This window comes from Podarcis erhardii (genome assembly GCF_964252035.2).
Source record: "Podarcis erhardii genome assembly, chromosome: 4".
NCBI classification, from domain to species: Eukaryota; Metazoa; Chordata; class Lepidosauria; order Squamata; family Lacertidae; genus Podarcis; species Podarcis erhardii.
The window spans coordinates 18,329,568-18,342,117 of NC_138508.1; the positions used below are offsets into that span (position 1 = coordinate 18,329,568).

The 12,550-nt window shown below is 47.6% G+C and overlaps 2 protein-coding genes across 2 annotated transcripts in view; both read left to right on the forward strand.

Annotated features, from left to right (window-relative positions):
* Positions 1-12,550, forward strand: part of PANX1 (pannexin 1) — a 145,759-nt gene that overhangs the window by 116,317 nt on the left and 16,892 nt on the right. The window lies entirely within an intron of this gene.
* FUT4 (fucosyltransferase 4) lies at positions 4,066-7,092 on the forward strand. The gene has a single exon (XM_081860524.1). The coding sequence runs from the start codon at positions 4,343-4,345 to the stop codon at positions 5,765-5,767; it is 1,425 nt and encodes a 474-aa protein (XP_081716650.1). The 5' UTR covers positions 4,066-4,342; the 3' UTR covers positions 5,768-7,092.

The following is a 12,550-nucleotide window of genomic DNA, read 5'->3' on the forward strand; positions in this document are numbered from 1 at the left end:
CAATTTTGTTGGTAATCCTTTTTGTTGGTCCTCAGGTCTCGAAGGAGTTCTGTCACAGTCACATCAAATTTTCTTCCATCCAAAATGTTTAAAAGCAATTGCTGCAAAAGGTCAGCTGCTCTCCCATACTCAAAGAGGAAGTCCCGATCATGTTTCTTTATTCTTTTAAATTCCAGTATTCCAAGTACTCCAGGGACTTCCTTCCTCATCTTTCTCATCTTTCGCAGATTTGTAATCCAAAGATCTTCTTCTTTATTTTCTGACGATATAGGCTTCTGGTTGGTATTTTCCACCTGTACTTTCTCCACTCCTTCTTTCCTCTCCGCCAATTCCAAAGATGTCTCTTCTGGTTCAGCTGCAGATTTTTTATCAGTCGACTCCTTTATGCATTCAGCAGAGTTGTTTGTTTTAGAATTCAAGGTCATAAGTTCTTTGTTCATAGCCGTACTCTACTCTTGCAAGATTCCCACGAGAAAAAACATTTTTTCTATCTCTGCCAGTAATTTTCCCTCTGCAGCCATTGTAATGTCTCTAGTTCCCCCTAGGGGGATTCCAATTGCTTAATAGTCCTTTTCCAACAATCCGTTACTTTGTTGTTTATTACTACTTTGTTTCCAACCACCTCAATTCAAATGTAACACCTTTAGTTCAGAGAGTTATTAAATAGCAAAGTTCTTGACTTTAACCGCCCGTTTGACAGCTCCTTTGACAGCTGTCAAACTCATTATTCTTTTTCCTCCAGCACACACACAGGACGCTCCCGGGTTCGGGGGGAGGGGTTACACAAAAACTTCCAAAATTCCTCCCTTTCTCTCCAGCACAAAGACTTCTGTCAAATTCATGGAAATATCTTTTATCTAGCACCAAAAAGACAGTAATCTCTCCACCTTAGTTCTCCAATCCTTGCTTTAGATCGTTTGTAGGTAGGGGGGGTGCGGACTTCCCTTTAGCACATCCCCCGGTCGTGCCGAATTCAAAGGTAAAAATTTTAAAGTCCAAATTCCATTCTACTCACGGGTTGTTTGTTTTCCAGTCCAAATTTTGGGAAAAAAGTCAGCGCTCTCCGGCCATGGCTCGCAGCTTTGCTCCACTGAAGTAGCGGTCTACTCACAGCACCACGCCGCTCTCCGTACCCTCTCCGCAGCCTTTAAAAAGGCTCTTCGTGGGTCGGGGAAGGCGCTTAAAGGTGCCCGCCGAGTCACCAAGTCCGCAGGCTTCCGCGCCTGCGGTTTCTAAGGGTCCCCGCGTCGCTGGCGCGGTAAGACCCGTCTTCAGCAGAGCCGATTCCCTCCGGAGCTCGGAGGGAATCCGCCATTAACCGATCGCGCTAACCCGGAAGTCCCCAGAGGAAGCTGTTTGTGCACGTGCAGTAGAAGGAAGTGAGGGGCCGATGGGGCTCATCCCCTCGGAAGGAAGCCCATCGAGGAGAACTCTGATTCTAAACCTCTGCTGCCTCCTGGGATGGCTTCAGGAGAAGAAAAGGCTCCGGAGTAAACCCTACACAGATGCAGAGTGGAGTCCCTAAGATGGTTGGGTGGCGTTTTGCAGGCCTCCTTCTGGCAACTCCTGCAGCCAAGCTGGTGCCTTATGCCTTGCTCTTCTTTCCTCTGGACCACATCAGGGAGGCCAAGGGCAGGGGCGGATCTGGGCACAGGGCTGACCCCTTCATTTTGGCAAAAGACAGGGCAGGGGAGGGGACAGAGAGAGAGAGATCTGAAAATTGTTAACATTATTTTGCCCCAAAAGATCTCACGGAATTTTGGGTTTTTCCGTTCCTTAGGATATAGGATCTACTCCCTGTGTAACTCCACGTGCCAAGAAGAAAAAGAACTGGAAGAGAATGGAATAAATGCTCAATAAATTCTTACTGTTTTGAATTTCATTGTGTTATTGTTTTCCGGGATGCGGGTGGCACTGTGGGTTAAACCACAGAGCCTAGGGCTTGCTGATCAGATCGGTCCCTGCTCCTGCCAACCTAGCAGTTTGAAAGCACATCAAAGTGCAAGCAGATAAATAGGTGGCGCTCTGGCGGGAAGGTAAATGGTGTTTCCGTGTGCTGCTCTGGTTCTCCAGAAGCGGCTTAGTCATACTGGCCACATGACCCGGAAGCTGTACGCTGGCTCCCTTGGCCAATAAAGCGAGATGAGCGCCGCAAGCCCAGAGTCGGCCACGACTGGACCTAATGGTCAGGGGTCCCTTTACCTTTATCTCTACCTATTGTCTTCCATTGGACACTTTTGTTGTTGCAGCCTGAAATAGCATTAGCATTTTTTGCTGCTACCGCATCACTCTCAGGTTGACCATGTTAAGCTTGTGATCCCCTAAGATCCCTAGATCCTTTTCCCTACCAGCAAACCAGTGTCCCTCATCTTATATTGGTGCAGCTGGTTCTTCCTGCCAAAGTGCAGAACCTTAGATGTCCTCTTTGCTCGCCTTCAGGGTGTGACCATGTCACAGTCAGTGCTGTGGTAGCTCCGTGTGGCATTAACACAGTTCAGTGCAATCGCTGATGTCAATCCAGTCCAGCTGGTGCCAGATCTAAGATGAGATCTAAGATGTCTCCAGGACACTGAGTGTCTTGCCTTGGTAGAGCACACCATGTTCATGACGCAGAGGCTGCGGTATGAGCACAGTTCAGGTAGCCTTTGTCCATTCTTGTTCAGGCTCCCGATACCAAGGGGGCCTCTGCGGTTATCCCAGCTGTGATGAACTCTCCCAGCAGGAATAGTAATAGCAATAATAATTTTATTATTTATACCCCTGCCACTCTGGGCAGCTCCCAGCAGAACACTAAAAACAGAATAAAACTTCAGACAGGGCTGCCTTCAGATGTCTTCTAAAAGTGAGAGAGTTGTTTATTTCTTTGACATCTGCTGGGAAGGTGTTCCACAGTGCAGGCGCCACTACCGAGAAGACTCCAAACATGCTGGTCAACTTCCTTGAAGAATTTGTTCTTGATCTGCATATCAGAGCACACACAGAGTGTACTCAATATGTTAACCGGAATGGAGGTAGTTGAGAGATGGAGAGAAGGCAAGCATTCTGAGCCCTCAGCTGGCAGTTCTATCACAGACAGAAGGGAGTCCCTCGCTGCAAATCTTATGCCGTGAATCTTCGGGATGCCCTCCTTGCCATAAAGGGTGTAGTTCTCTCTGAGGCTGCCATTCGAAGCAAGTCTTGTCCCCTGTAGAGCAGCAATGTCAATGTTGCGTGTTTTCAGCTCATGGTCAATGATGTTCATCTTCCGTGAGTTGCTGACCTGACACACACACACACACACACACACACACACACACAGAAACACAGTGATCACAGGGTTGGTGGGAGAAGGCAAAGGAAGGGGCACAACAAGTCCCATCCCCCCCTCCTTTCTCTCTAGCAAGGAATTTCTCATTTTTCTTTGAAAAGTGAGCCTGTCTCCTCAGTTCAGTCCAATTTGCCAGGACAAAGTGAAGGCGAATACTGTCCTTGTCCAACAAGCAGTGCTTGTACCTTGGATCCGAGTTTTTTGTGGTGCAGGCTGTGCCCCTGGCTATGATGTGTGATTTGACAGCGAGTTAGGGTTGATCCAATGCAAAAAGTGTGAGGATCCATGAGGACCCGTGCTTCAGAACCACATTTTTGGGCCATGGTGTCGCCAGGAACCCGTGGATCCGTGATTTTTGTGGTGCATGCTGTGCCCATGGCCATGATGTTTGATCTGACTTCGGGCTGATCTAGTGCAAAAATCATGAGGATCCATGAGGATCCGTGTTTTTTAACCATGTTTTTGCGCCATTGTGCTGCCCCACGAAACAGTGGGTGCATGATTTTTTTGATGCTGCCCAGAGACTAAGACACGTTCTACAGTATCATGGCAGTTTTATTTAATTTGAATGAAAAAAATCATATGAATTCATGAGGATCCGTTTAAAATCAGCTGGATCCGCCTTTTACCCGTTTCCCATGTGCAGATTGCATTTCGTTCTTGCATCGTGATCACAACCTGCGTCGCACCTCTCCGTGCCTCGGGTTGCAACACCGCAGCAGGTTAACTCAACCAGAGGCTAACTTCTAAGTACGCCCTGCTTGGGAGTGCGCTGTTAAAGCTTTGGGCATTTCCCTCCCTCGCGGTTCCAACTCCAACTAAAGCCGTTCCAGCTCCCAACTAAATCACTGCATGCATGTCCGAGCAGGCAGAGAGCAACGGCACAGCAGAAGCCATCCGATTGCGCGGGCTCACACCTCCTTCCACCTCTTACAGCAGGCAGAAATCCAACAGGTGCAGCCCTGCCCTCCCTTCACCCGCGGTGCTGGCGGAGGGGAAAGCTGCTGCGGCTGAATCTCTGCGCGCCCCAAGGAAATGGGCATATACAAACAAACAGACAAACAAAGGGACGAGGAGCAACCGGGTCGTGTCCGGCGGCTCTCCAAGGAGTTCGGATCCTTGGAGCGGCCAGCCTTCCGCTTAGAAGCAGGGCTTGGAGGAGGCCGGAGAGCCGCGGCCCCCTCTGGGGAAGGCGGGCCTGCAACCCGGGACCCATCGGGATGCGCCACTCGGCGCCCTGGCAGGCGGGGCCGGGCAGGAGGCGGTGGCCAAGGCCGCCAAAGGACCACGATGCGCCCTCGGCGCTTTCTTCATTCCCTCGGTCGGCGGCGGCCCGCGATGGATCCCCCGGAGCCGGGCTTGTTGTGCCGGCTGCGAGGCCGCCTTGCGCGCCTTGCGCCCTGGCTGGACCACGGCTTCTCCTGCCCCGGGGCGCCGGGGCTGAAGCGGCGTCTGCTGGCGGCCGGGCTGTCCTGCTGCACCATGCTGGCCTTGTACGCCGCCAGTAGCCTGCGGGACCCGCCGCCCGTGTGGGGCCTCGGCAACGACGGGGGCGACGAGGCGCTGACCGTCCTCATGTGGTGGGTGCCTTTCGGGCGCAACCAGCCCTTGGACGGCTGCGAGCGCCACTTCGGCATCCGCGATTGCAACCTCACCACCGACCGGGGGCGCCAGCTGGAGGCGCAGGCTGTTGTCTTCCACCACAGGAACCTCATGAGCAGTGGCCTCAAGAACCTGCCCCGGGTTAGGCCCCCTGGGCAGCGCTGGGTGTGGATGAACTTGGAGTCACCCTCGCATACCTCAGGCCTCCGGGACCTGGCGGGCATCTTCAACTGGACCATGTCCTACAAGGTGGACTCGGACGTCTTCGTGCCCTACGGGTATCTCTGCCCCAGCCAGACACCTGCCCCACACCTCTCCATGCCCAGGAAGACCAAGCTGGTGGCCTGGGTCATCAGCAACTGGAACGAAGAGCAGGCCCGCGTCCGCTACTACCGCCAGCTGAAGGACCACCTCCCCATCGACATCTACGGCGCCCACGGCCTGAAACTGAAGGACAACAGTGTGGTCAAGACGGTCTCCGAGTACAAGTTCTACTTGGCCTTTGAGAACTCCCAGCATCCAGACTACATCACTGAGAAGCTCTGGAGGAACGCCTTCACATCCTGGGCAGTGCCCATCGTGCTTGGCCCCGCGAGGTCCAACTACGAGCTTTTCATTCCCCCCGATTCTTTCATCCATATCGACGACTTTGCCAGTCCCAGGCAACTGGCCCTTTACCTGAAATTCCTAGATAAAAACAAGAGCCGGTACTGGAGGTATTTTGCCTGGAGGAAGCACTACGACGTGCAAGTGATGTTCTTCTGGGTGGAACACGGCTGCAGGGTTTGCAACGCAGTCAGGGCTGCGGGCAAGCAACCCAAGACCATTCAGAATCTAGCCAACTGGTTTGAGAGTTGACCCCGTGTGGGGTTAGCTGGGGTTTCTTCTTGGTGTAATTAAGGGGAGTATGTGACGGGTGAAGGGCCTGGGGTGACAGGTCTACACCAAAAAAAGGGAAATCCTTGGAGTTTTGTCTAAAGGCAAATTTGCAAGTTTGGGTTGCTTGCCTCATGGAGAGTCGGAAAGGATGCTGGGTCTAGATAGGAGAACAGCATTTTAATGATTCTGTATGTAATTCCCCCAGCACTTTGAAAGCTTGCACTTTACTTCTTGCTGATGTACTACTGTATAATTCTTTAATTACAGTTATCCATAAATGCAATTCCTCTATCTAGACACACACACCTGAATTGCAAAACTAATAGCCCCAGGACTCTGCCAAATAAGTTTGCCAAACATGTAGCTCAACAGTGATTTTGCAGGGTGTTTTTGAGGTGGTGACTTCTCACAAGTGGACTTGTGGCATGATGATGCCTGATTTTGAGCATGGCCAGCCAGTTTGGGATGGTGACTTGCCAGCTCCAGGCTCTGCCCATATTTTTAAGCTTTTCCATTTCACCGTGACCCACGATGGTCGGTCGCTGATTGATGGTTCCATGAGCCTAACCATCGTGACTAAATTCCCCGGTAATGTCAGAATGTAATCTCACCATGTATGCACTGCAGGTACGTAAATGATTGCATAACAGAAGACCAGTGATACTATCTTACCTGTTACCAAATGGTAATTGCAGATTCAGGACATTGAAATATGTGAACTTACCTTGACATGGGTTTTCAAAGATGGTCTTATAAGTGCAGCTAAATTAAATCGCATCATTGGGTGCTGATAGACCCAGTGCTGCTTCAGAACCAATGTTCACCTAAATCCATCCCATCGTGGTCTTCCGTAGCTGAATCCATAGATGCTGCACAGACCAAGCACACTGTGCTGAGGACTTAAATATTTGTTTCTGTAACCATCCTTTCCCGCCATGATAGCTCTTTTTGATGGCCTCCACTGTACTTAAGGCTTACCTCAACCTGGAATGGGGAGCCTACGGCCCCCTGCAATGCAGGAATATGCAGCTGCCCTATATGGGGATCGAACCTGCAACTTTGGTGTTATCAGCACCACAGTCTAACCAACAGCTATCCAGGCTCAATAGCATTTGTTTTTATCTTGTGTTCCTGGGAATTCGGATTCCTTAGAAGCTTGTGAGAGATTCGTTGGAGAGAAATTCAACAACAGTGGGCAAGTTTATGGGGTGGGGTGGGGTGGGGACCAGCTTATCCACTACTACCGATCTTCTACAATATGCCGACATGGTATGTGTGTGTTCAGGCACACTCTTATGGTGAAGACAGACATCTGTGAATCAAACACTGGCTGAGCCCTCAGCCTTCCCCAGCCCCCCCATTCCCAAGTTTTTGGAGGGCTATGTTTTGAATTTAAAAATATTAAGTGCCAAATTCATGTTTCCATGTTCATCCATTATATATATATATATATATATATATGCTCTGAAATTGGAGAAGTGTATTGCACCACAGCGTGCCTTCTTCTGCAAATTTGTGGAGCTGTTTCTTCCTACCGCAAAGACCTTGAGAGCACAAGGTACATGGCGTACTGAAAGGAAGGGTGTTTTCAAAGTAGATCTGCTGGTTTACAAGTCAAGTATCATGTCTGTCTTCATATTTAGTGCGGTGGCGGAGCCCAGCCGTGCTCTGCAGGTATGGAGAGAGGAGCGCATAGCTCAGTGACTGAACACATACTTCATATGCAGAACATCTCAGGTTCAATCCATGATATATCTCCAGTTTTAGAAAGGAGCAGGAAGGCAGTGATTGACAGTATATATTGGCAATATATGTTGACAGTATATGTTGACAATAATGAATTACCGGTAGATTAACCAGCTATCTGACTTGGTAGCTTCGTTTGTGTTTTCATGGATTCGTGTTTGAGCTGCTGTGGTTATTACACACACAGACAAATCTGTGTTGGCAACTTTTTTCCTAGGTGTTAAAACTTGAATCACACTCCTAAAGATGGTTTTAATAGCAATAAGCCTAAACGAAGCCTTTCTCTGTGAACCCTCAGAGAAATCCCAGCAGGCAAGAATTGCACAGACACACGTACAAGCACACAAAAAGGTATGGGTGTCAGGACAAACAAACAGCCAGCCCTTTAGAGTATAAAGTATTTCTTTCACTAAAAATAACTAGTTGTGCCCAGAGAGAAAAATGAAGAGAGCCAAAACAGGAAGAAACGATTTAAAATGTCTTCGGCACCTGAGCTGGGAGTTTTGTGTTTGTTTACAGGCATTTGTGTAATTTTCCCCATGTTCTCATAAGAGGGGAAAATTTGACTTGATCTGTGACTTCATCAGAACTTTTTAAATTTTTATTTTAGTATCATGAGCCTGTATTGTGCAATGATTAATCTGCAAAACTCAAAATACCGTGATTGACAGGTGCTATGCAAGTCAGGAAAGTTCCCAATTTATATTCATGATGAACTTTGCCTATCTTGAAATGGAGAATGTGGATTTTTAGGGGCATTGTTCTGTGGGGCTAAGAAGAGAAAAAAGTATGAATATATATTTGTTTTTAAAGGCAGGGAGCCAGAGGCCGAGTGAAGAATTGCCACCTCTTGACCAACAGACTCCGCATAAAAACAAAATACTTCTTTTCTGCCAGTTTTAGCAGAAACTGAAGATGTGTGTTTACTTTTCCCTTCTCAATAAGCTTGATAGCTAGTAATTGTAAATGTGACCAGACTCAGAAGCATGGGCTTTTTCTCTGGTTGCTGGATTCTACTTTAGATTCCTATATAAAATATAAATATAGTCCGGCCCCCCACAAGGTCTGAGGGACAGTGGACTGGCCCCCTGCTGAAAAAGTTTGCTGACCCCTGTCCTTATCAGAAGATTAACAGTTTTGAATGATATTTTTTGTGGTTTGTACAGAAGGGACGTGGGTGGCGCTGTGGTCTAAACCACAGAGCCTAGGGCTTGCCGATCAGAAGGTCGGCGGTTCGATTCCCCACAACGGGGTGAGCTCCCGTTGCTCGGTCCCTGCTCCTGCCAACCTAGCAGTTCGAAAGCACATCAAAGTGCAGGTAGATAAATAGGTACCGCTCCGGCAGGAAGGTAAACGGTGTTTCTGTGCGCTGCTCTGGTTTGCCAGAAGCGGCTTAGCCATGCTGGCCACATGACCCGGAAGCTGTATGCTGGCTCCCTTGGCCAATAAAGCGAGATGAGTGCCGCAACCCCAGAGTCGGTCACGACTGAACCTAATGGTCAGGGGTCCCTTTACCTTTACCTTTACAGAAGGAAATGAAAATGATATTGCAACCTATTAGACTTGGGCTATGTTTTAATAATAGCAGACCGAAGACATAATTTATTTAGAGAGAATATAAAGTGTTGCTTCACCACCTTGTGCTAAGTCCAACTTCAATGCATCACTTGGAAGTTGCTTGGTTCCAATAGGAAAAGCTTAAATCTCTTTCCACTGAAATCAATGGGATTTAAAAAGGCCTACCGGTATAATTTTCTCCAGAGATGCAATCAGGTCACGAGGGAGTGAGGGAGTACCTTTTTCATCAGCTGTAGGAATTTCACCAGCTACAGACCAATTTTCTGGTTAAAGAGAGGCAAAATCCCAGTGGCTAAGCATTTGGTGCTGTCTCTTAAGAATTTGGAAGATTCTGCCACCCTGCTGCCCCTGTCAAGGAGCTGGCACATTGAATTAAGGATAAATAAGCCAGAGCTAAAACAAAGTGTTGCAATGTGACGTGTTGTTGTTGACTTTGCCAGCCATTCACCTATAAAGAAGGTGCTATTTAGTCACGGTTATCTGCCATCAGGAAGTTGGATGGCAATGTACACTCAGTGCTTCATCCTAGCATTCATGTTGAAAAATGCATTCTAATGTACATTGGTACCTGAGGGAAGTCTGCTTATGTGTACAGATTCCCTTTGCTGAATCAGTATATATTCCATGCAACATCAGGAGATGCAATTATAAATGATTATAATTAGGTGCATAGAGTTCTGGTGTACGGCGTCCTTGTGTAAAACACATACTAAACCTTATTTCTTTCTGTTCTGACTTGCTTGCAAAATGACCTGCTCGGAAGACCTCTTGTTTATTTCTGACGTGTATGTCTTAAAGTAGTATGGGAGTGGTTCTTTTAAAAAAATATTTTAAAAAATCAAGTGAGGCATCTCAGTTATCTGGACCAACTGAGAGACAAATTTATATGGTCCTGTATTTTTTTAAAAAAATGCATTTCTGATGCGTGTAACTCAGGTAATTTTATATTTGCTGTCATCCTGATCCTAATTTGAAAACAGATATTTTTATATTTGCAGACCTATTTCTGATAAGGTGACAATAAAATAAGTTAAACGAAGCATATTAAAATGTGTGTTCCCTTTCTCTCATTTTTTGTTCCTTTTCCTTAAACATTTGCAATGGGTTTGGAAGTCTTTTTTTTAGTTATTATTCAACCGGTGAGTGGGAAGGGCGTTCTCTGACGCCCCTTTCTTCTGCCAAATGCAAACAGCTTGAATACTGTTTCGCTGAGCTGACATGGCCTGTGATGGGTTTTTTCATCAACCAGACTTCAGAAAGTTTGAAGGTGGCATTATTTAAGCATCCACTTCTGAGAGAAGCACCACTGTCTTTGCTCAACAGCAGTGGCGGCAACTTTTGATTGCCCCTGCCTTATCAAAAGCAAGCCTGTTCTCACCCTCGATTTTTGGACTTCTAATAAATTCCTTTCGTTGTCGCTCCTTAAATTTAATCCGTGAATGAGGACTGTGTGCAATGAAGAGAGAAAGCTGAAGTGAGAAGGACTTTGGTTAGAGAGCTCTACCGGGAAGAGTGGAGGGGGGGGCCCCCGAAAATACAGCCTCATAAAGGTGGGTTTAAAAGGGAAATCGAGGGCCAATAAAAGGTTTGTTGCCATGTTCCCACCTGCTCCTGCTACACATGAAATCCTTCCAATTCAGTCCCTTTATCTGATTGTTGGAATTCTTAAGCCACAGCCCCTGTCTCTACAACCCATACCACACACATCCTGTTTCCCACCCTATAATTCCCCCCCCCCCACGCTGGACTGTGTGCTTAAACTCTGACAATAGCTCTGGGTTGTCTAGATCAGGGGTCAGCAACCTTTTTCAGCCATGGGCCACCATCCCTCAGACCATGTGGTGAACCAGACTATATTTTTTTGGGAGGGGTATGTGTGTGAAATAAATGAATTCCTATGCCCCACAAATAACCCAGAGATGCATTTTAAATACAGTGGTACCTCGGGTTAATTAAGAACTTAATTCGTTCTGGAGGTCCATTCATAACCTGAAACTGTTCTTAACCCGAGGTACCACTTTAGCTAATGGGGCCTCCCGCTGCCACCACGCGATTTCTGTTCTCATCCAAAGCAAATTTCTTAACCTGAGGTAATATTTCTGGGTTAGCAGAGTCTGTAACCTGAAGTTTCTGTAACCTGAAGCGTCTGTAACCCAAGGTACCACTGTAAAAGCACACATTCTACTCATGTAAAAACACCAGGCAGGCCCCACAAAACACCTAGAGATGCATTTTAAATAAAAGGACACATTCTACTCATGTAAAAACATGCTGATTCCCGGACTGTCTGCGGGCCGTATTGAGAGGGCGATTGGGCCGCATCCGGCCCCCGGGCCTTAGGTTGCCTACCCCTGGTCTAGATGGAGAATAGACGTTGGAGGGGGGTGTCAAAAGTAAATAGCTGCACATTTGGTTTTTTAAAAAAGTGGTTCATTGCTATGAGGAACAGTTGAAGGAGCTGGGTATGTTTAGCCTGGAAAACAGGAGGCTGAGAGGATACGGGCTGGCCATCTTTAAATATCTCAAGGGCTGTCACATGGAAGATGGAGCAAACTTGTTCTCTCCTGCTCCGGAGGGTAGGATCAGAACCAATGGCTTCAAGTTACAAGAAAGGAGATTCGAACTAAACATCAGGAAGAACCTTCTGACAGTAAGAGCTGTTTGACAGCGGAGCGGTCTCCCTCAGGAGGTTGTGAATGCTCCGTTCTTGAAGGTTCTTAGGCAGAGGTTGTATGGCCCTCTGTCAGGGATGCTTTACCTGACATTCCTGCATTGCAGGAGGTTGGACTAGATGACCCTTGGGGGTCCCTTCCAGCTTTACAATTCTGATTCTAACAATTGGGTGTGTGCTCTGGAGTTCACAATTTTTCCTTTGCGGCTGCACTTGCACTGTTCCACACCTGCCGCCCTGGGAACACCTGTATTCTGCCTTTCGTTTTGGAATCAGTAATGTGGAGTGAGATAAGACTGTTAATTACCGGTACCTACCCGGATTTATGCATTACGATCTGGGTAATCTACTTTAAAGTTTGCTTTCTGAGCAAACATGGGGCAGTAAAGGGGCAGTAAAGTAAATCAAATGGGGAAAAGTTTGTTCTAACCTCGAATACTTTCCCTAGTAAATTTGATAGGCAGCTGAGTCATAGCTTACGTGGCACCAGAAAAACTAAGACTGGTGCGTGCATGAGGCAGGGTGAAGCAATTTGCTTCAGGTGGCAGATCTGACACCCCCTGTTAAGTTGTGGGTTGACATAGCCGACGACCAGCGATTTCTCCAACTAGCTCTTTATTTCGTAAGCTGGAATAGAACTGACTGCAAACAGCTCAGCCGGCCTGCTTTTATAGGCAGCCGGCTGTCAACATTGTAACAACAACAGCCCAGAGTTCCCGCCTAAAATAACTGACGCGGACCTGAGGGAAAACTATCTACAGACCTGA